The sequence below is a fragment of the Rutilus rutilus genome (assembly GCF_951802725.1).
Source record: "Rutilus rutilus genome assembly, chromosome: 8".
NCBI classification, from domain to species: Eukaryota; Metazoa; Chordata; class Actinopteri; order Cypriniformes; family Leuciscidae; genus Rutilus; species Rutilus rutilus.
In genome coordinates, this window is record NC_140222.1 from 80,695 (window position 1) to 105,271 (window position 24,577).

General features: G+C 41.1%; 1 protein-coding gene across 2 annotated transcripts in view; it reads left to right on the forward strand.

Annotated features, from left to right (window-relative positions):
• LOC311296108 (uncharacterized protein) overlaps positions 1-24,577 on the forward strand; it is an 88,558-nt gene that overhangs the window by 31,006 nt on the left and 32,975 nt on the right. For both annotated transcript variants that reach the window (XM_084417755.1, XM_084417756.1), the window contains exons 6-10: positions 15,935-16,084; positions 18,381-18,500; positions 20,536-20,700; positions 20,951-21,097; positions 21,844-22,158. In XM_084417755.1, the coding sequence (XP_084273881.1) occupies positions 15,935-16,084; positions 18,381-18,500; positions 20,536-20,700; positions 20,951-21,097; positions 21,844-22,158 (897 nt within the window). The remainder of the gene's footprint in view (positions 1-15,934; positions 16,085-18,380; positions 18,501-20,535; positions 20,701-20,950; positions 21,098-21,843; positions 22,159-24,577) is intronic.

Genomic DNA, 24,577 nt, shown 5'->3' on the forward strand with positions numbered 1-24,577 from the left:
GTGAGTGACTGGCCTAACATTGCTTGTTTCACCGCTGAGAGGATCGAAGTGATACGAGCAGGAGACAAACGTGCTTGCATCGTCTTCGAATCCCACACCACACCGAGAAAAGTGGTCCTCTGTAATGGAGAAAGCACACTTTTCTTGGCGTTTAGCCTCAAACCCAATCTCTTGATGTGAGCAAGAACGACATCTCGATGTCGAACTGCCTGTTGTTCCGATTGAGCTAGAATCAACCAATCGTCGATATAATTTAGAATACGAATGCCCTGGAGTCGCAGCGGAACCAGAGCTGCATCCATACATTTCGTGAATGTGCGGGGAGACAAAGCTAGGCCAAACGGAAGAACCCGATATTGGTATGCTTCGCCCCGAAAGCCTTACGCCGCCCTCGGATCGTATTTGTGACACGATCTGCTTGAGAGTGAGAATTTTGAATTTGAGCTTCCCTACTGTGCGATTTAACAGGCGCAGATCTAAAATTGGACGCAACCCCCCGTCCTTCTTTGGAACTATGAAGTTTCGGCTGTAATAACCTGACTCCCTGCTGGGAGGAGGAACCCGTTCTATAGCCTCCTTTCACAAAAGAGTCTCTACCTCCTGTTCCATTACCAGAGCCTGCTCGGGCCCACCAATGTGGACAGAACCCCTGTGAATCAAGGTGGACGAGACCTGAATTGAATAGCGTAACTGTTTTCGATCGTTTGCAGAACCCAACGAGAAATATTTTGGAAGGCTTTTCCACTCCACCAAAAAATCTACTAAGGGTACCAGCCTCTCGAGACTGGCCTCTGGAATACTTTGAGCTGCAGACACAATGCCCTGTAACGGCGCACCGGCAGGGAACAACTGGCCTGCCTGCTCCGGACCCCGCCTCGGAGGAAGCGAGCTCCCCTCGGGGAAAAACTTGCCGGGACCGTCCACGCCCTGGCATAAAGGCAGGGTTGGCGGAGCGATCCCCTGAGGGCACCGAGAGAGAACGGGCACCGTGTGATGCGGTGAACTCAGTTCTCTCACGGCGGGGACTACCCTCAGCATCCTGATGCCTGGAGCGTCAGGATTTTTTCTTAGACGAAGCCTTCTTGGCAATAATAACTGTCCTCAGATCAGTTTTACCCCTCGAAGACTTTGTCTGAGAGCGCCGTGCCGCCTCCCAATCTTTTTGTGGGGGAGCGTGAGACGCGACACTCTGCTTTTGTTGTGCCCGGTGTGAGGAACTAGCTGACGGCTGGGACTGATCTTTTTTACCAGTGACCTGAACTCTGAGCGGGAAGAATTTTTGGAATGCTGCCGCCTGTTTTTTCTCTTCCTGAAACATATCGATGACTGTGTTCACTGAGTCACCGAATAAGCCCGCAGGATTAAGCGGAGCATCCAAGAGAAAAGATTTTTCTCTCTCTTTTATGCCAGAAAGGTTTAGCCATAAATGCCTCTCCGCGGCCACCAGGGCTGCCATAGAACGGCCGACTGATTTGGCCGTCTCCTTGGTGGCGCGGAGAGCGAGATCCGCTGACTGACGTAGCTCTCTGACAGTTTCTGAACTAGCCTCCTGACACTCGCTCATATCTTTTAACAAATCTGCCTGGTAAGCCTGTAAGATGGACATTGTATGAAGGCATGCCGCCGCTTGACCAGCCGCCGAATAAGCTTTACCCACCAAAGCCGAAGTGTTACGAAGTGGCTTGGTGGGTAACATAGGTGCCTTAAAAGATGATGCTGACTCAGGTGAGAGGTGACTAGCTAGTGCCTCCTCAGCTTTTGGCATCGAGCCATATCCATACTGACTAGCCCCCATAATATTAGAATAGGTGGAAGTCTGAGGTGTATAAATTCGAGAGGAAACCGGTCTCTTCCAGGACCTCGACACCTCAGTGTGGAGGTCTGGAAAAAACGGTAGGCACCTACGTGGAGGCTGCACACGAGAAGGCAGAAAACGGTCATCTAGCTTAGATTTTATTCTAGACTCCTGTTTATCTGCGGGCCATTCAATATTTAATTTCTCAACAGCTCTAGTGAGCACCTCCATCAAATCCTCACATGCAGGAGACTGGGGTGACGAGTCCTCAGTATCTCCTGTACCAATACTAACAACATCCAGCTCCTCAGAACTGGATAGTTGCAGTACTGGGGCCTCAGCCTGAGGGGAAGAAACCGCAGCGCGGACAATATAGAGACAAATGATTCACACACAGAGCGCTTGCTGAAGTCACAGAAGCTATTGCATTGTGTACTTTGGGATGCTGTATAATTTCCTGGTCGATGACGTCACCCGCCTATGACGTTCCGTCTCGCCATTGGATTGATTCCATACATGCTTCATGACGCACTCACGCAGGGGCGTTCCCGCAGCGTTTCGACACAGCTCGAGTTCCCTTGAAATGGAAATTTTGTTACATTAAAATTCAATAAAAATGTAACAAAAATAAACAGGAATGCTTTATCACAGCTTAATCCATCTGGATCTGACCTCATTTCAACCTCTTATTCTTCTGACTCATTTTTTCTGTATGGTAGTAGCATAGACTGTAAAAAAATATGGACGACGCACCTTCGCTCTCTTCCATTGGTGAGAAGTGAAACCGCCAGTGTCCCGATGACATCTTGGGGCTTGAGTCTGCGCAGTAGCAATTTCGGGACCAGACCTGCGCAGTAGTGAGCAGGAAGTAAAGCCGCGAAATCAAGGCCCCGCCCTCACTCTAGGTGTGAAATAATTAATTATAGAAATTTAGATATTAAATTTAAAGCTCCAATCTCCTCAGTCCTCAGAAGATCCCGAAAAAAAGTCTGTTTCAGTGACTACTTCGCTCAGAGAACCTGTCAATCACAGCTGTCAATCATGATGTCACACCACTGTTTTTATAGCATCAAATAACTAAAAACAAACTTATTTTAAAAACAAACACTTAAATTTACATCACCGTGATAAAAACTACTGTAAATGACAGAAACTACCCTTGGAAAAAAGATATTTGAAGTGTAATTAAATTGTTTAGTTGGTCTTTCAAGTCCCATTGAATAACACGGGGAGGCGGGACTTATGAACTATACTAGGACCAGTCACCGGGGGGCGATCAAGACGCTTTGGCTTCACTTTTCAGGGCTTGTGCGGCACGCTTGGGTAGTAGCCTTACCAGTTCATTTGTGTGTATAATTGTGTGTTTGTGTGTGTGTGTGTGTTTGTGTGTGTGTGTGTGTGTGCGTGGGTGGATCTGTTTTGCACTATTGATGTTTTGCACTATTGAGTTTTACCCCTTCATTGCTGGGCACTTTTTTTCTGCATCGTGGCCGATTTGTAGATTGAACAAATTCGATTTCACATTCATTTCCTATGGCCAGTCATTTTTGATCGAAGAGCACAAGTGTGACTACATTTTTTATGACCACTTAGCCTGCTCGAACCATGTCCTCAATTTTTTTGTGTGTTCACATTCCAAATACCATAAAAGTCACCAAGTTTCGTACCATTCCGATGAAGCTGGGATAAAAAAAAAAAATTTAAACAGAAAATTTAATTAAAACAGACCAAAGAGCACCAGATGATATAGCTGACATAAAAATAAAATAAATAAATAAACAACAACAATCATAAACAAAACACACAAAAAAACAAATAATCAACTTAAAACACAAAAACTGTTGACTCTTAAAGGATTATTTCACGTTCAAAAAAATGTTTTGCTGATAATTTACTCACCCCGATGTCATCCATATCCATGTCTTTCTTTCTTCAGTCGAAAAGAAATTAAGGTTTTTGAGGAAAACATTCCAGGATTTTTCTTCATATAATGGACCATATAATGGACTTCAATGGCAACCAACGGTTTGAAGGTTCAAATGTCTGTCTCAATGCAGCTTCAAAGTCTCTACACGATCCCAGTCGAGAAATAAGGGTCTTAACTAACGAAACGATCGATCATTTTCTAAAGAAAAAAATTATATATATACATATATAATTATTTTTTTTTTAATCTTTTTTAGAAAATGACCGATCTTTTCGCTAGATAAGACCCTTATTTCTTGAATCCTGAATGTCCTGGAATGTTTTCCTCAAAAACCTTTTCTTATTTCTTTTCGACTGAAGAAAGAAAGACATGGATATCTTGGATGACATCGGGGTGAGTAAATTATCAGCAACATTTTTTTTTTTAAAGTGAACTAATCCTTTAAGCCCAATGTAGATAGACCTCAGACATCCCTGAAAATTTAAGTTTGATGCGTTGCCACGGCAACAGTTTTTAAGATATCAAGAATCCTTTCACAGGTCTACATCTCCCGTGTTTTTACATTATACACATGAAGATTGAAGGAAATCGGGTAAAAATAAGAGGGTGATTTCAAAGCATTCTGAAAGTGACACACTTCCTGCTGCCTTTTGGTGGCGCTATAACTTTGACTCACAATAGTCACATCCATGTGATCGGCCTCTTACAACGCACACACTGTGGACGTTTCATCAAGATCAGTTAATGTATGCTGAAGTTATAGCACACTTCCTGTGTCCCTTATTCGCCATAAATTCGTTTCCTCGCCACGGCCAGACCGTTCGACATCAAAAATCTGTCCGCAATTTAGCATCCTCAATGTCTTGACTTCACGCTGACCGAGTTTGGTGGCGATCGGATGAATTCCCTAGGAGGAGTACATCAAATTCCACAACATGCGTTTCCAAACAACCCATGATAGCCGACTTCCTGTTGGGCTGGCGTAAAACTTAGAGCACGAAAGTTGTTCGGCCCGATGAGATCTATATGTGTACCGAGTTTCATATTATTACATGCAAGTGTGTTTGATTTATGGACAAGTGTTCGGATCCCGTTCCAGGTGGCGCTATCGAGCCCCCCTGCCACGCCCGGGTACCAGCTTCTTTTTGAGCATGTTAAGGGCCCCAAAAGTGCCTGAATAGTCATAAGAATAATAATAATAAATATAGCTGCGAGCAGCGATTACGGGCCCAAGCCGGTGGCACCGCAACCCCGGTGCCTTTAAATCAAATCAAATCAAAAGTATATTTGTATAGCGCTTTTCACAATACAGATTGAATCAAAGCAGCTTCACAGTATTAAATTAAAATAAAATAATACAACAAGGTTTGTTTCTAGTGGAATTTATTGATTGATAGAATAAAATTAAATATCCCCAAAATATCCCCAACTGAGCAAGCCAAAGGCAACAGTGGCAAGGAACCGAAAAAACTCCATCAAGTGGCTTAATGGTGTCCTAAAACTCTATCAGGTGACCCAATGGAGAAAAAAAAAAACAGTTCTCCTCTGGCATTTATGAACTAGAGGCCGGATTGTAATCTGAACTGTAAGATTAACAATATTATATGAATGCCTGGCTGAAGAGATGCGTCTTTAATCTAGTTTTAAACTGGGAGAGCGAGTCCGAGCAACGAACAGTATCAGGAAGGCTATTCCAGAGTTTCGGAGCCAAATGTGAAAATGCTCTCCCTCCTTTGGTTGATCTGGATATCCTAGGTATGACCAAAAGCCTCGAATTTATTGATCTTAAAGAGCGCGATGGATTATAGGGCGATAGAAGATCCGTTAAATAGACTGGAGCTAAGCCGTTTAGGGCTTTATAAGTCAGTAGCAATACCTTATAATTAATACGGAACTTTATAGGTAGCCAATGTAGTGATGATAAAATCGGTGTTATATGATCATATTTTCTTGATCTAGTAAGAACTCTAGCAGCTGCATTTTGAACTAACTGTAGCTTGTTTATTGAGGATGCAGGACAACCGGCTAATAAAGCATTACAGTAATCTAGTCTCGAGGTCATGAATGCATGAACTAACTTTTCTGCATCAGAAACTGATAGCATATTAGGTAGCTTAGCAATGTTTCTAAGGTGGAAAAAGGCTGTTTTTGTAACATACGAAAGTTACTTTACTTTAGTTACCTTTAAAATGAAACTAAAATGCTCATGGCTGCACGGGCAGTCATAATGGTGCGTGTCCACGGTGAGGAACGAGCAGAATAGAGTCGACGTTTTTTAGTTCATTCCTACTTCCATAGGAATTCATTTGAAATTGACTCAAATTGAGTCATCATCTCTTTCCTCCAAATCTCCTCCACCTTATGAAGGGTTCCCAAATTTAAGCAAACTGTTGTCTTTTATTCCTTAGATGGAGCCGTATACGTTCCAGATGCAGAGTGTTTGTAAGTTCGTCAAGCCAAAGCTGGAAAGAAGGTGGCAATTTGCTTTTCCAGAAAGTTAAAAAGCTTTTTGGCTGTTAAAAGCCCGTAGGAAAGAAATTGTTGTTGAGACTTGGACAAACAGAGCTCGTGTCTTGAAACCCCAAACACAATTAAAAACTCATCTGGTTCAATATATTGATTCGTGATTTCAGAGATGACATTGAAAATCTTGCACCAAAAGTTTTGAAGACTGGGACATAATGCATAACTGTGAAGCAGGGTCTCATCCGCCGTCCTGAATCTGTCACACTTTGGAGAGACCCCTGGAAATATTCTGGATAATTTTGTTTTAGAATAGTGTAGTCTATGCAAGATTTTGAACTGGATGAGACAATGGCTGGAGTTTATAGAGCATCTGTTAATCTCTTCCAGGCTATCTGCCCATAACTCATCAGAAATCTTTAATCCTAATTATTCCTCCCATAAACTCTTGATAGAAGATGTAGCGGGCAATTGGGAGGCCTGGAGGGTATTAATGCAGGAAATCATTTTCCCTTTACCGAAATAGTGATTAAGGCAGGTGTCCAGACAAGAAGGGCTAATTGTAGAGAACCTGTTTAAGTAAGATTGTACATAGTTCCTGACTTGCAAGAACCTAAAAAAATTACTTCTATGAAGTTTGTATTTCTCCCGAAAATGTTCAAAGGAGACGAATGTACCATCTTGATACAGATCCCTTACTGTGTGAATTCCTGACTCTCTCCAATGCTGAAAGACCTTTATCTAATATGGAGGGTATAAAAGAGGGATTGTCAGCTATGGGAATTGATAAAGGTAACGACTCCACCCCAAAATGAGTTCTAATTTGTTTCCAAATACAAATCACACTGCTAATGACGGGGCTGCATCTGTAGATTTCTTTTTTACAGCTTGTTGGTGAAAGAATCACAGCACCAAGATCATAGGGGGTACATTCATCCTGTTCTAATCTGAGCCAGTCCAGTTGTCCACTTTTATCATTTAATATTATTGAAATAATTCTGAGGTTAGCCACCCAGTAATAGCAGCGGAAGTCCGGAAAAGCAAGACCCCAAGAGTTTGGAAAGATGTAGTTGTTTAATTCTATGGTTTTTATAATTCCAAATAAAGGGTAAGATAGTAGAATCAAGTTGCTTAAAAAAGTATTTGGATAGAAATAAAGGGGTATTTTGCAACAGATATAATAGTTGCGGGAGAAAGACCATCTTGATGGCATTTATTCTAACTATTAACGAGATAGGAAGAGTTCTCCAGAACTGAATATTTCTTTTCAATTTTTTTTTAAAAGGGGGGCATAATTGGCTTCTCGTAAAGAGCTAAACTTCCTAGTTACAGTTATTCCTAAATAAGTAAATCTATCTTTAGCTATTTTAAACCGAACTGGGTAAATTTGTGAAAGATCTTTAAGCCCAACTGGCATGAGTTCACTTTTATTTAGATTAATTCTGTAGCCTGAGAATGAGCCAAATTGTTCTATCACTTCTTAGATTACAGGGATACCAGACGCAGGTTTAGTCACATACAGTAAGACATCGTCCGCATATAAATACATTTTATTTATAGTGGTTTTAGTATGGAGCCCATGAATTCTCTCATCAGAGCGAATGGCTTCCGCTAGAGCAGGGGTGGGCAACTTCGGTCCTGGAGGGCCACTGTCCTACAGAGTTTAGCTTCAACCCTAATCAAACACACCTGAACAAGCTAATCAAGGTCCTCAGGATTACTAGAAAATTACAGGCAGGTGATTTTTTCAGGGTTGGAGCTAAACTCTGTAGGACAGTGGCCCTCCAGGACCGAAGTTGCCCACCCCTGCGCTAGAGGCTCAATGGCCAATGCGAACAGAAAGGGAGAAAGCGGGCAACCTTGTCGAGTACCCCTAAATAAAGTAAAAGATGGTGACAAAATTCTGTTTGTAAGTATACGCGCTCTAGGATTGTTATATAGAATTTTAACCCAAGTGATGAATTTATTTCCCATATGGAATTTCTGTAGCAGAGCGAAGAGGTAAGGCCACTCTACCTGGTCAAATGCCTTTTTTAGCATCTAAGGACAAAATCACCAGATCAGACCGATTGGTCTGGGAAGAGTATAAAATATTAAACAAGCAACGAAGATTACTAAAAGAGCTACGACCTGAAACAAAGCCATTTGTTTTCACTAATTTTCCTAAAAGCGTATTAAGTCTAATGGCTAATGTCTTAGCTAAAATTTTTTGGTCCACATTAATGAGAGAAATTGGCCTATACCCCCCGACCTCCTTAGGGTCCCTGCCCTTCTTGGGTAGGACTGTGATAACCGCTTCATTAAACGACTGAAGCAGTCATCCCACCTCCAGAGCCTGAGAGAACATTTTAAGCATATAGGGCCCCAATCGATCAGTAAATGTTTTATATACCTCACAAGGGATTCCGTCAGGGCCGGGGGATTTACCTCCCTTAAGTGACTTTATAGTGCTCTTTAACTCATCTAATGTTAGATCAGCTCCAAGAAATTCTCCATCTTCCTGTTCTAGCATTGGTAGATTACAGCTGTTTAAAAAGGTCTCCATGATGGAGGGATGATCACTTGTATTACTAACATACAATGATTCATAAAATTGTTTAAAACGATTGTTAATTTCTGAAGAAGAAAATAAGTAATTCCCGGATTCTGATTTGATCTGATTAATTATACTGTCATTTTCCAGCTTTCGCAACTGTCTAGATAACATTTTGAGTGGCTTATCACCAAATTCAAAATATTTTTTGTTTCATAAATATTAGAGATCTTGAAAACTTTTCTGATATAATCTTATTGTACTGATATCTAAGATTTAATATTTTCTTGTGCAGTACTGAAGAGGGTGTTGTAGCATTCTCATTATCTAATTGACAAAGCTGTCTTTCTAAATATTGTAAAGCCGCTGCATTTTATTTTTTGCACCCTTAAAGGAGATAAAACAGCCCCGTAAATAAGCTTTAAAGGTGTCCCATAAGAGAGAAGGGGAATTATTCGCTTGATCATTAGTTTCAAAAAATAATTCTAGCTGTGTATGCAAATACTCACAGAATTTTGTGTCCTTTAATAAATAGGGGTCTGCCCGCCACAATGGCTGAGTTGTTACAATTTCTGATTTGTTTTAGAGCAAATGTAACTGGACTATGGTCCGAGATTAGAATGTTATGATAAGTGGCATTGAACGTAAAAGGAATTAACTTAAAATCAACTAGAAAGTAATCTATACGGGTATAAACATTGTGGACTTGTGAATAAAAGGAGTAGTCCCTCCCTGTTGGATTGGCTAGCCTCCATACATCACCAACATTAGAGTTTTTAACCCTCTGGGGACCAAGCTGTTTTTGGGGTCCTTGAGATGTTCTGACATGCTCTGACATTTGTGCTTTTTTCAGTTATTTATAAACATGTTAATGGCAAAGGTGTAAATTCACTCTATATAGCACAAACAGGGCTACCATAATATGCGAGCAACGTGTATGTAGATGTTTGTATTTTTAAGAGAATAATGTTTATGCGTGGTTATTGGAAAAAATTTAAATGAAAGTTGCTGAATTAAGACCACAAAACACATATTAAATATGTGTCCACAAGACTTTTGACTAATGGATGTTGTCCCTTTGAATTCTAGCTTCAAAATTACGTGAAAATAGTCTTGCTTTATCGTTCACAAAAAAAAAAATACATTGATTTAAATGGTGTAAAACAGGTTTTGCTTGGAAAGCCAATATGCGAGGGGGAGGAGTAGTTTACACCTTAGATTACAATGTCCCACCCACTCTGCATAATGACTCTGCATAATTAGCCATTCATTCAGGTGTGACACTGACTGAGCCACAATGCAAGGACAAAAGATGTATTTAGAAGAAGACTTATATTGACCATTTAAGATTTCGCTTACATCTATCTTGTAAATATGTTTTGCTATTTTATTAAAAATGTTACAATTACAACAATAATTACAATTTCAACAATATTTCAAGTGTACTCTTTCTTTGTAAAAAAGAAAAAGAAAAAAGATTATAGGCCTACATTTTATCATATGTATTCATTATTTTGAATATAGCAAATATATATATATATATAATATATATAAATATATATAATATATATAAATAATATAGTTATATATATAGTTATATATATATATATATATATATATATATAGTTATATATATAACGTTAGATATGAGCAGAAATTGCTAAACAAAAGCTTAGGCTATTTGATGTGGCAGTATATTCTACAGTAGCCTAAAAAAAAAACTGTACCCAAATCTAGTCAACAAGTGACTGACTGTAACGTTGTTTTTATGAAATATTAGGGCATATAAATGCTAATTTGCAGTTTAATGTACATGTTAAGAAAGTCCCTGGACTTAGAGGGGGAAGTACGTTGAGCAGATGATCTGTCTAAATATGGGTCCAGAACGCAATTAAAATCTCCTCCTATAATTAAATTAGTACTCGATATATCGGGAATCTTTGAAAACACATTTTGAAAAAAGCGTGGTTCATCAAAATTTGGTCCGTAGATGTTAACTAAGGTTATGGGTGTTGAAAATATTTCTCCTGCAACTATGATAAATCGCCCCTCCTTATCTGTAATCATAGCCCTATGTTTAATCGGAACCCCATTTCTTATTAAAACAGCAGTACCCCTAGCCTTGGATGCAAAAGAAGAGTGAAAAGACTAACCTATCCATCTGGCTCTCAACTTAGAGTGAGAATCATTTTTAAAGTGTGTCTCTTGCAAAAATATAATATCAGTGTTCATAGATTTTAGATGACACAAAACTTTACTCCGTTTAACAGGATTGTTTAGGCCTTTAACGTTCCAGGAAGAAAAAGTCAACGCTCCCACCCCTCTGTCAGGTGTCATACTCTGAGTGGCAGCCATCAGTCATTGCGTTTGTTACCTCCCCTCACCGCGGTATGCAACCACAGACGGAACCCGATTTTACTTTCGTTTTTAAGTTAGCGATTCAAAAGCCCCCAGCGCTGTCACACGTTGATTAACCGGTGGTAAAATATTCTCACCGTCACTAGTATATTTTTATATAGATACAATAGGCCTACCTGATTTTGAACACAAGAGGGCAGTATAGCCCTATGTATGACTTGATTTTTTTATTATTATTAGTGTTTTTAAACTTAGAATAAAAATAGAATAAAATTCTTTTTTTTAAAAGAATAAAATGGGGGTCTAGTTCTGATATTTGTATACTTTTATATAGAAATAAATGGTGTATAATTACATTTTTAGAAGATATGAGGCTTTTAGTGTTTCCTTTTTGGACATTACTTTAATCCCTCGCCATAGCAAAACCGTTTGAGATGTTTAATATCCGTTCACAATTTAGCATCTTTAATGTATTTTCATCATGTTGAAAAAGTTTGGTGTGAATAAAATAAACCACTTAGGAAGAGTAGCTAAAAACTCAGAGTCTGAAATATCCAAAAAAATCTACATTCAAATCAAAATATCTGACTTCCTGTTGGTCGGAGCTAATGACTGTAAATTAGAAAGTTGTCCGGCTCGAGGAGAACAATATACATACGGATTTTTGTTACTAGAGGTGGGAATCTTAAGGCACTTAACGATTCGATCCGATTCCGATTCTGGGAGGAACGATCCGATTCCCAAAACGATTCTTAATTAATTATCCTGCTGTGCAAAAAATACTCTAAACTTTTTATTTTAACCAAAATTGGAGTTACTATGCTTTTTGTATATAGTTAGAATATCTGTTTGACAGTATTGCCAAATTAAAAATGATTATGAATATTTCTTTTTCAATACTTTTATTTTATTAACAAAGTTATTTTCAGGATTAACAAACTCTGAATGAATGGTAAGCCATACAATTGCAATGAACAATCATTAAGAATAAACAGTTCTCAATTTGTATGACAATTTATGTGACAAAACAAATTTGTGTGATCAATACGCACACTGTGTAATCAATTTGCACACTCAAACACACTCAATTTGTGTGACAAAACAAAAGTGTGACAATTTTTCAGTTTATTTTGAACATTTTAACAAAAAATGTCTAGAGCCACACAAAAAAAATCTTTAAAACAGGCTAATGCAGAAGAAAAATGTCAGGGAACAAATTAAATACAAACTTAAATATTCAACATCTAGGCTGGCCTACCATAGTTTATCTTGCATAATACTATAATACTAAGTTTTTGTGTAGGAACAGCAGTTGGTCCACATGTTCAGAAGTAAGTGTGCTTCGCTGTGCTGTCACAATATCACCTGCAGTGGAGAAGACCCTCTCTGCAGACACACTGGTTGCTGGAATGCATAAATATCTCTTTGCCATTTTGGAGAGCACAGGAAATGACACCTTGTTGACATGCCACCAGTTGAGGGGGTCCTCTGTTAGAGGGAGTGGTGGGGTACTGCAATACCTGGTCATCTCCTCTTCAACCAAGGCAGAGGGTGACTGATGATATGTTGTATCTGAAGCATCAGAGAAGGTCTGCCCCAGCAGATTGTGAAGCAGAGATGAAGCTCTTCCTTTTGAAGTAGTAGGACAGTCATCCTGCAACTCTGTGACTTCAGGCTGTGGGCTCACTGAGATGTTGGCTTCTTTCACAGTGCTGTCTTCTAGATTGTCATGCACTTCCTGCTTTTAAGCAATTAAAAGAAATTAAAATAAACAGAGTGTAGATAAAAAAATAACTCTTCCAGTAATTCAATGAGGTAATGTAAGTCACAGTATACATTATTATTTACACACTGATAAATATTTAAATATTTAAATAAATTAGAGATTAATTTAATTAATTTAAGACATGAAATCATCACACAAATAAGCCTTAATAATATTGAGACCGTAATATTGCACTCTAATGTCACATGCTAAAACATTTAGTCAATGATGATAAAATAATTACCTCTTGTAATGATGAAGCTTCAGTGATCACTGTTTTGTAAGTTTCCTCTCTCTTTTCTTTGGAAAGAAAAGGCAGTGCCTTAAAGCGTGGGTCGAGAGAAGCACATTTGTTAAGAAGGCTAGTCTCCTGGTCAGTGGTGTACCTTTTGCTGAGGTCCTCACATATGACCCTCTTTATCTCCCTGATCATCACTGATTTTTCCTCAGTGTTTTCTTTCATGTCCTGGATCAGTTTAGCATGCAATGGGGCAATTAAACACGCAGTGGGGCTGCTCTCCTCTGACATCAGAAGTGTGGCATCTTTCATAGGCTTAAGAGCAGTTATCACATCCTCACTGCATGAAATATCGGATTCCGTGAGAGTGAAGATTTCAGCTGCTCCTTTTCTCACCTCCTGTGATAGTAACGCAGCACAGACAGCCGGCTGTTGTTCAAGAAATCTTTCAAGCATCTCGTATGCGCTGTTCCATCTAGTGATGACATCTGATTTCAGTTTGTGAGACGGAAGATTTAGTTGTTTTTGCTTCTCCTTCAACTGATGGTTTGCAATTGCGCTGCGGTGGAAAAAAGTCGCAATCCGCCTCACTCTCCCTAACAACCTTGACACAGACGGCAACTTCAGCGCTCGTTGGGAAGCCAAATTCAGTGTGTGCGCATAACATCTCACATGTGAAAACTTGCCGATCTGTGCTGCAACAGCCATGTTAGAGGCATTGTCACTCACCAAAACCAAGTCTTTGTTCCGAATTTTCCATTCGTCTGAAACATTGTGCAGTAGTTCAGCAATATTCGCCCCTGTGTGACTTTCGCTCATAGCACGCGTTTGCAGAACACAAGCTGCAAGCTTCCACTCATCTGTAATGTAGTGTGCCGTAATAGTGACATACGATTCTGTTGTAAGTGATGTCCATGCATCGCATGTTATTGCCACTCTGTCCGTATTACTTAGGGATTCTAAGATGTGATCTTTACACTCACTGTAGAGTGCGGGGACAGCCGTCTCACTAAAATAACGACGCGAGGGCAAAGTGTATCGTGGCTCAAGTACCTGTAACATCGTGCGAAATCCTTGGTTTTCCACAACGGAGTACGGGCGCAGATCTTTGGCAATAAAACCCGCCACTGATCGGGTAATTCGTTTTGCCTTTTCAGAATTCGGTGGAAGCTTTGCTACTTGATCCAGGGTCCTTTGAATGTAACCAGGAGTGTTCGTCATTGGAAGAGAATGCTGTTTCTCCAGCTCTGAGTGGAACCGCGTAATATGTTTCTTCATGTTAGTCGTGTTGCCGAAATATTTGAATTTGGCGCTACAGACTTTGCACACAGTATGGCTTTTATCAACGACACCCTCGGTGTCTTCAGAAAATCCAAAATGTTGCCACACATCCGATTTTAAATGAGATGGTGCAGGTCGTAGTTTGTCCATTTTATCTTAATCTTTTATCTTAATTTTATCTCTTTATTCACCAGCATATGAACGGTCGTCCATCAACGTCTTTTTTGTTTGGTCACGTGAGTCTTGACAGCGCTCGCATTTGAATTGAACACAGAATCGATTCTGAATTTTTGAGAATCGATTCTGGATCGTTAGATAACGAATCGCGATGCATCGATGCATCGAGCTTTTCTCCCACCACTATTTGTTACTGTATATAAAACTAACCCCCCACTTTTGTCAAAAACATTTTGAAAGTTACACACTTCCTGCTGCCAGTTGGTGGTGCTATAACTTTGACTCACAATAGTTACATCCATCTGATCGGCCTCTTACCAAGAACACACTGCTGAAGTTTCATCAAGATCAGTTAATGTATGCAGTTATACCACTTCGTGTTTCTCTTTTCTCGCCATAAATTCGTTTCCTCGCCACGGTCAAACCGTTCAAGATATCAAAAATCCGTCCGCAATTAAGCATCCTCAATGTCTTGACTATATGCACATCGAGATTGGTGGGGATTAGATGAATTCTCTAGGAGTATTTCAAATTCCACAGCAAGCGTTTTCCAAACAACCCATAATAGCCGACTTCCTGTTGGGCTGGCGTAAAACTTGACAGAGGGAAAGTTGTTCGACCCGATGAGATCTATGTGTGTACTGAGTTTCAAATTAATTCATGCAAGCATGTTTGATATATGGACCAAGTTTTCAGACCCCGTTCAAGGGGGCGCTGTTGAGCCCCCCTGCCACGCCCGGGTACCAGCTTCAGCCCGGCCCTGATGGCCGTGGGTTCTGACCTGTGTGCAAAGTTTCAAGAGTTTTCGAGCACGTTAAACGCCCCAAAAGCCCCCGAAACCTTGAAAAACATAAAAGCGATAGACAAAACCCACACGCAGAGACAGAAAGAGAGAAAATTCTCCAGAAAATCCACATTCAAACAAAAATATCTGACTTCCTGTTGGTCGGAATATCGACGGAAAAAATCATCCTCTTCACACGCGCAAAAATGTGCTTGGAAACATCACAGTGGAGCGATGCTTATCGTGAATGGTACAAATTGTACTACTGACTATTTAAACTGAGCAGTGCAATTTTTATATGTTAGGTTGACTATTTTATTATTATATTTTATTAGGGCTATAATGAACAGGCTGCGATGTCAAGATGGCAATGCTGGAGTGTGTGTGTGTGTGTGTGTGTGTGTGTGTGTGTGCGCGATTAAACAGTGGACGCATAAAAACATACTCCGTCATTTTGTTCATACAGGACATCATTCAAACTGCAAAGTGTTAACTTGTATTTGTGTACACTCGCAATAAAACACAACATTGTGCTTTTGTAAAATAAATTCAAGCAATCCGCCCCCCGAAATGGCGTTTCTCACTATATAACTTTGGTGTGTTTAACTCACAGATGCTCAGTGTAAAACCACAGCCAAGGCTGATATCGTCCTGCTGGTTGATGGATCCTGGAGTATCGGCCGTCTGAACTTCAAAATCATCCGGGCTTTTATTGGTCGCATGGTGGGCGTCTTTGACATCGGCCCTGACAGGGTTCAAATCGGCAAGTCTGTCCTGCTTCTGTTTACATCATGTTTTTAGATATGTTGTAGGTATATTCCTGCATCTGGTTGCTTTACTAAACAGCTGGTGCGACTTACTCCTGGATGACAAGCCACGTTGGAGCAATGACCCCATCGAATTACGTCGGACCGTAACCCCTCCGGAACAAACAAACGACTCGGTGGGCAACCAGGCGGAGGCGTTACCCCTTCTAAGGCCGTCTTGACCTTCGACTCGACCTCCCATGTGAGTGTGGATATAACTACTTTCTCAGGTAAAATGCACTCAGGAGTAACCGGGCGTTCGGATGGATCAAAAATACGAGATAAAGCGTCGGGTTTGATGTTTTTGGAACCCGGGCGGTACGAGAGAACAAAATCAAAATGTCCGAAAAAAAGTGCCCACCGAGCCTCCTGGAGTTGAGTCTTTTAGCAGATCTAATATATTCAAGGTTCTTATGATCGGTTCAAACGATAAAAGGTACCCCCGACCCCTCTAACCGATGACGCCACTCCTCCAACGCTAACTTGACCGCCAACAACTCTCTGTTATCAATGTCATAGTTACGTTTGAAAAAAACTTGTCGTCTGAGGAAGTGCGTTGGGAAAGAACTGCACCTACCCCCACCTCTTACGCGTCGACCTCCACCACGAACTGACGTGTGGGATCAGGGGTGACAAGAATGGGAGCCGAAACGAAACGGCTTTTGAGGTTGACCAATACTGCCTCCGCAGTATCGGACCACCTGAATGTTGTTCTGGGGAAGGTCAAGGCAGTCACAGGTGCGGCTAGTTGGCTGAAGTTGTGAATGAACCGCCGATAGAAATTGGCGATCCCCAGAAACCGCTGTAGGGCCTTACGGGAATCTGGACTTGGCCAATCCATCACCGCCTTAACCTTGTCAGGATCCATGCGCACTCCCTCAGAGGAGATGATGTACCCTAGGAAAGAAAAGCACATTTCTCCGCCTTGACAAAAAGCCCATTCTCTAGCAACCTCTGAAGCACTCGTCTGACGTGTTGAACGTGTTCCTGGAGAGACGAAGAAAAAATCAATATGTCATCCAGGTAAACATATATGAACTGATCTACCATGTCTCTCAACACGCCATTAACGAGTTCCTGGAAAACCGCTGGGGAGTTGGAAAGACCAAAAGGCATGACCAGGTATTCAAAGTGCCCCCTAGGGGTATTAAACACGGTTTTCCATTCATCCCCCGTTCCTGATGCGAACCAAATGATAAGCGTTACGCAAGTCCAATTTTGTGAAAATGGATGCTCCCTGCAACCTCTCGAAAGTTGAAGACATCAACGGCAAAGGATAAGTATTCTTTACCGTGATGTTATTCAGCTCTCGGTAATCAATACAAGGTCGCAGAGAACCATCTTTCTTTCCAACAAAAAAAAGATCCAACATCCTTTCCAACAAAATTGTTTTCCAACAAAAAAAGATCCAACATCCTTTCCAACATCCTTCTTTCCAGCCGTTGGTCCGTGGGTCCTCTGCGTAGTACTGGGGTCGACTCGGACGTGCACAATGAGTCACACGATTTAGACAGGCATCGACCCTCAGTGAATGGGCGGTGTGGGCGGCACAGTGGGAGCTCGTAGAAGTTGTAACTGTTGGGTGAGCTTGGACACCTGCGTCACGAGTGCTTGAACCGCGCGACCATTATTCGTGATCTCCTCTCCTTGTTGATCCATTCTTGTGACGCTGTGCACGATGAAGTCACTCAAACTGGCCGCACTTGCTGTATCCATGTTTGGCCAGATCGTTCTGTTATGAAACAGAGACGGATACAAATGCAAGTAAAGGCATTTAATGAAGTAGGTCCAGATAATCACACAGGTCGGGAAACAAACACTCAGACGAAGAGGTGACGCAAGGACTTCGATGGGCAACCCGGAGATGGTGTGCGGTGATCGATGTGCTCAGGAACCAGGAACAATAAACAATCCAAACAGAGTGAAGAACAACGATGAAGATCCACAAAGATAGGTAATCCACATGAGGAGACGAGAGAGAGCCACACAGGAACAGGACACGACACCGGGGAAGCCACAATGATCTAACAACATGAGTTGAGGATTACTGAACATATAAAGGGAACGGGGACTGATTACAGCTGGCGCAGATAATCAACACGGGATTGGGTAACCACGCCCACACAGACACACACACACACACACACACACACACACACACACACACACAAACACACCAGAATGAGACAAGCGGATTCATGAACCGTGACACCTTTACTCTTGCATTCGTAATGGCGTGTGCTTCTCTCACAGGTTTGGCTCAGTACAGCGGGGATCCCAGAACTATGTGGCATTTGAACGCTCATGCAACCCGTCAATCGCTGCTGGATGCTGTGGCCAACCTACCCTACAAAGGCGGAAATACAATGACAGGTACCGAGCTCTTACATAAGTGCTTTAAAATTTACAATCTTGAAGATGCACTCTTATTTGTTCAACTAAATCCCTGAAAACAACATTTAAATGTGTTGTGTGTCATTTATGGACCTCTAGTGGCAATTGCAAAAAATATGATTGTCTGCTATCTGTAACAATCGCATTCATTTTCTACTATATTTTTAAACAAAGATAACTTATAATAAACATTTAAAGACAGACCTACTCTGAGCTGCGGGGTTGCTGTTTAAAACTATATGGTTTTGTTGAATCCATCAGTCTACATTATTTAAAAATAAAAATAAATAATTATTACAGTTTTTCTCGATTGCTTAAACACATTTCTTGAAACTATGCCTCGTATTCTCAAAACTGTAAACACAAATACATAACGTCTCACCCAATTCCCCAAACATCCTATTTTCAGGTCAAAATGAAGCTCTACACTCAAAACCATTCACTCTTGCTGAAAAAACAAACTTTGCCCTCAGACAGGACACACAAGTCCTCAAAATCACACACACTACAACATAGTCTAACACACTGGTGCAATAAATTCAAAACAACATTTCCAAAATTGGTAAGTCATGTTGCTTGTGGTTCCCCCCCTCACAAACCTTTTCACATGATGAACACAAAAGACACAAACAATGGATACAGTGGCACATTTTTATTCATTCATGTACTACACAGTACAACACACATGCAACAAAACAAAACACCTTTTTTTCCGGTTTACTTCTTTTTTTGACAAGAGGACCTCCACTCAAGGAGACAACATGATGAACATGTTCTAAGAATGTTCCACATGTGGTTGAAATACCATCATTTGCCTAGAAAGATAACATCCTGGGAGTCAAGACTATAAAGGAGAAAGGATGCCCTCCCTTCACTGTCACACTCTGCAGCCACTCTGTGTGACTGTACGACTGCTGGCCTTTTCTTGCAAGAAAATACACCTCATCAAAGACCTTTGGAAATGTTTGTCTTTTATTCAGTGATAGAATTTTGTTTGCCACCACACCTCCCTGAAGGTTCTCGAGGCGACCGTAAAGCGACTCAAATCTGGCCTTACTCGTAGCGCAGCCTCCCTCATAGTCATACCATTGACTAACACATGGGCATCTAGAGTGGCTTGAATTTCATCGGAGACTGCTAGTCTTCTTGCCCTTCCTCCTCCTCCTCCTCCTCCTCCTCCTCCTCCTTTGTGGTGTTAGGAATTGTTTTTCTGCGCATTCCCGCACTCAAAACGTGCGTACACCACCTCCTGAGCTGGCGTAGGATTTGAGCGTGCCGTACGCCAACGTCCATATTGATAAATCTCAAAGTCACCGTGGTTTTGGGTGTACGCCAGGTGTACGCTGAAAATTTGGTGTACGCACTTATGATAAATGAGGGCCAATGTAACTACAGAAGAGTCAAGTTTTAAATAGGAAAAATATCAAAACTCTTTGGTCATTTTTTTGAGAGAGATGCTAATGGTCTTGTCCGATTCAATGATCTATGCTAAGCTATGCTAAAAGTGGTACCGCCAGACCCGGAGTTTGGCTGAATGGGTTCGAAAACAGTAAAACTCAACTGTTTAACTATGGGGGAGTTGTAAAATGAGCCTATTTCCAAAAAAAATCTATCGAGTATCCCTTTAACAGCAGATTTACTGGTGAAAATGTACCTATGATTCTGCAAAGAAATCTCCTCCAAACAGAGAATTGAAACTAGCAAATTACACTAAAAGAACACTTTAGCACCTGCCAGTGACATGATAGTCAATCTGCCCAAGCTTACAAACTACTTACATATTTGTATGTATATGCTTATTTACCCAAAATGTTTTAAATATGTTGCTTCTTTTAATGCCAAAATTACACACTTCACCTTTAAATCAGTTTCAGAAGTGTTTTGCACATAGAATGTAGACTGATAAGAAATGCATAAATCCACAACAGCCATTTCTCCTAGAGAAATGCAATAGATCTAATAAAATAAGGTGACATGTTACGAAATCAACATGCAACTTAATGTGTTTCCAAAGGTATGGCCTTGAACTACATCCTCCAGAACAACTTCAAGGCAAATGTGGGTTTGAGACCCGATTCTCGTAAGATTGGTGTCCTTGTTACCGACGGCAAATCTCAGGACGAGATTATAGTGAATTCTCAGAAACTGCGTGACTCTGGCATTGAGCTCTATGCCATCGGTATGTTCTTCTCTTCTTGACATTGCTGACATACTATCCATTCAGTCACAATGGACTATGTTGTGATAGTTAATAGTAAAATAGTAAAAATGATAGTTTGCATGCCAGTGATAGACACTCAACCCAGAACTCTCCTGTGTCCAAACATCTCACATCTTTTTATTTGGCAAGACTACAGCTTGATCAGTGTCTCTTTGACGCAGCTGTAGTAATTGAGATCTTTCAATAATGATCTCCTCTTGGCTTCTAGGTGTGAAGCATGCAGATGAAAATGAGTTGCGATCCATTGCATCCCACCCTGATGATATTCACATGTACAATGTCAAAGACTTCTCCTCCCTGTTGGACATTGTGGAAGACTTCACTGTTAACCTCTGTAACAGTGTTAAAGGCCCAGGTACAGTCAGTCACATACTTGACTAGTGTTTGTTTTGACAGAAAAACAACCTGTGAGTCTAAACAAATCTATTCTGGTTCTGTTCTGCAGACTACAAATAATACAGTTTTTCTCAATTGTTAAAACATTAAAACCCATTGGCTGAATAAAGTTCTCACTTGCCTGAACTCAATTAGCTAATTGTGCAGGCTGTTGTCAATACCTTAAACCATTTCACATGGTAAAACACAATTTGCAAATCTCACTTAGACTTTTCAGCCAAACTCTAAACACATTCTCATCCTCAAAACACATTCTGCACTCCAATGCACATGTCATCCATACTGGTAAACACAAGAGGCAACAATCAAATACAAATAGAGAACACATGTCATTGATTGAACACAACTGATTTAACCTGTTTCAAATGATGCCCAAAGACAATAAGAAGCACACTGATCACGTTTACTGCTTTGATTTTTGTCCCTTTTAGTATTGTATACTGTAGGACAGTGCATTGTAGGCTGTATACTGTACAATGAACAAATCCTATGGCCCTGAACATTGTGCTTTCCATTTGTTAACAGTACTGACTGCTCAATAGATTTTGACTGGTTGCAGGTTCATATCAACAAAGAACAAAGAACAAGTAGTAATAGTGATCAATTTTGAGCTACTATGATAGAACATGTTTTCGTTCATCAAAGGACAATGATGGAAAAATATTAAATTTGTTCGTTGATCCTCTATCTATCTGTATGAATCAGGGAACCTGACGGACACACAGTTCCAGCCCGTGTCGAAGCCTCCCCCACCAGAAGTGATGAAGGTCCTGGAGCGTGGTGTGACCCTGAAACTGCAGAAGTCCCCAACTGGAGAAACTGTGCAGTTCAGAGTGGAGTACCAGCAGGAGAGAGCAGATTCTGGCGCTGAGGAACAGTGGATTATCATGAACACCGCTGAGGAAGTCTTTACTCTGACTGGATTGGAGTCTGGAAAACAGTACTCGATCCGCTACAGGATAGTGGGTAAAGTGGGAGTGAGTGAAGCCAGTGACACTATCGGCCCCATACTGTATTCAGGTAAGTGTTATATGCACTTTTTTTTTTTTGCATTAATCTTTATCTTTTAAAAAAGATATATATTTCGCTTCATTCACAGTCAATGTTTGCATTGACAACCATATTTCCTAACATGTGTGGCTATAATTAAATATGTAACATGTTGTAAAGTGTTTCCCACTTGACTGAAATATATGAACGTATTATTTCCTTCGTTCATGTTGTTACAGATAGTCTGTAAAGACGCAGAGTATATGTATTTGATGTCTAATGTAGGCTAGTGTACTTAATCATATGACATTCACAATAAACAATACAAAGCCTTGAACAAGTGACACATACATTTCTCTGTATGAAAACCAATAGGACATTTAAAACCCTCTGGTGCTCCTCATTTGGGAGTCACACTTATTCTCTCTGCGGTCAAAAGTGACCAGACACCTGAAATTGTTTTGTTTTGTCAAATTTGTAAAATGTGAAGTTGTATTTTGAGTGGATTTGATTTATGCAATAATTATGGTCCATTTTTGCCATTGAAAATAATTTAAAAACAAATTAAATTAAAAAAAATATATTTTTTCAATTAATGCAGTATTTCAGATTAATATAGAGACTAGGCCTTTTAAATAATTTTTTGAAGGTAGATTAGCACCGTCTGTTGTAATTTCATGGTGTTACCACAAGACGCCTGTACAGCTCTCTATGGAGAGGCTTGTGAATTCTCTAGTAGTTTTTGGACAAAATTACTTACTTTTAAGATGTGGATTTGAATGTTTTTTTTTTAGTTTTTTTTTTTAAGAAATTCTCAAATAATACTTTTTTTTATGTTGATTTGACGTGTACACGTTTTTGCATTATTATAACTACTGCCAAACCTGAATACAGAGACCGTCTCGGTTACGTATGTAACCCTAGTTCCCTGAAGAGGGAACTCGAGCTGTGTCGAAACGCTGCGGGAACGCCCCTGCGTGAGTGCGTCATGAAGCACGTATGGAATCAATCCAATGGCGAGACGGAACGTCATAGGCGGGTGACGTCATCGACCAGGAAATTATAAAGCATCCCAAAGAATACAATGCGATAGATTCTGTTAGGCTGAAGCAGGTCGATCACGGGATTGCCGAGAGTATGGCAGGGACGTATGTAACCCTAGTTCTTCAGGGAACTAGGGTTACATACGTAACCGAGACGTTCCCTTTCAAGGGAACTCGAGCTGCGTCGAAACGCTGCGGGAACGCTAATAGTGACCGTCCGTGTGAAATCAAAGCGCACAAGCGGACGAAAGCACCTGCGCTCCTGGAGTGGAGCTGAGGTCAAGATCATAAAACCTGATGAATGTGTGCGGTGAGGACCAGCCTACCACATCACAGACATCATGAAGTGGAACTCCTGACAATAAAGCTGTAGAAGCGGCCATACTCCTAGTAAAGTGAGCTCGTAGAGCCAAAGGTGAAGGCTGACCAGCCGATTCATAAGCAAGTGAGATAGCCTCAACCACCCACTTGCTCATCCTCTGCTTAGATGCAGGACATCCCTTCCTGGGTGACCCAAAACACACAAACAACTGTTCAGACTTTCTCCACAGGGCAGCTCTGTGGACATAAGCATCTAATGCCCTGACTGGGCAGAGCAGATTTAGTTTCTCTTGGTCTGACGTCTGGAAAGGAGGAGGACAGAAAGCCTGCAGTACGATAGGCCTAACAACATTAGTTGGAACCTTCGGAACATAAGCTGGCCTGGGATGGAGAAAAGCCTTCACCATGCCAGGCGAAAATTCCAAGCATGAGGGAGAAACCGAGAGAGCTTGAATATCTCCAATTCTCTTTAGAGATGAAATAGCAAGCAAAAAGACAGTTTTAAAAGTGAGAAACTTCTTAGGAATCTCCTCAATAGGCTCAAACGGAGCTAGGGAAAGACCTTCCAAAACAATGGCCAGATCCCAAGACGGTACCCTCGTGCGGACTGCTGGCCTCAACCTCAAAGTGCCACGAAGAAAGCGTGTTATAAGTGGGTGTCTCCCCAGAGAGACTCCACTCAAAGGGACGTGGTAAGCCGCTAGTGCCGCCACGTACACCTTTAGTGTCGAGGGGGATAGCCCTGTGGAGAAGCGCTCCTGCAGGAACTCCAGCACTGCACCCACCGGGCAGTTAACCGGGTCCAACTGGTGTTCTCCACACCAAGAAGTAAATAATCTCCACTTCAAGGCGAATATGTATAACTTCCTCGTGGATGGAGCTCTGGAGTGGAGAATGGTCTCAACAACCTCAGTTGAGAGACCAGAACTTATAAGCTGGGCCCCCTCAGAGGCCAAGCCCACAGCTTCCACAGTTCTGGGCGGGGGTGAAGGATCGACCCACTTTCCTGAGAGAGTAGGTCCCTCCTGATCGGAATCTCCAGAGGAGAGCCGTCGAGGAGAGACACTAGGTCCGCAAACCACACT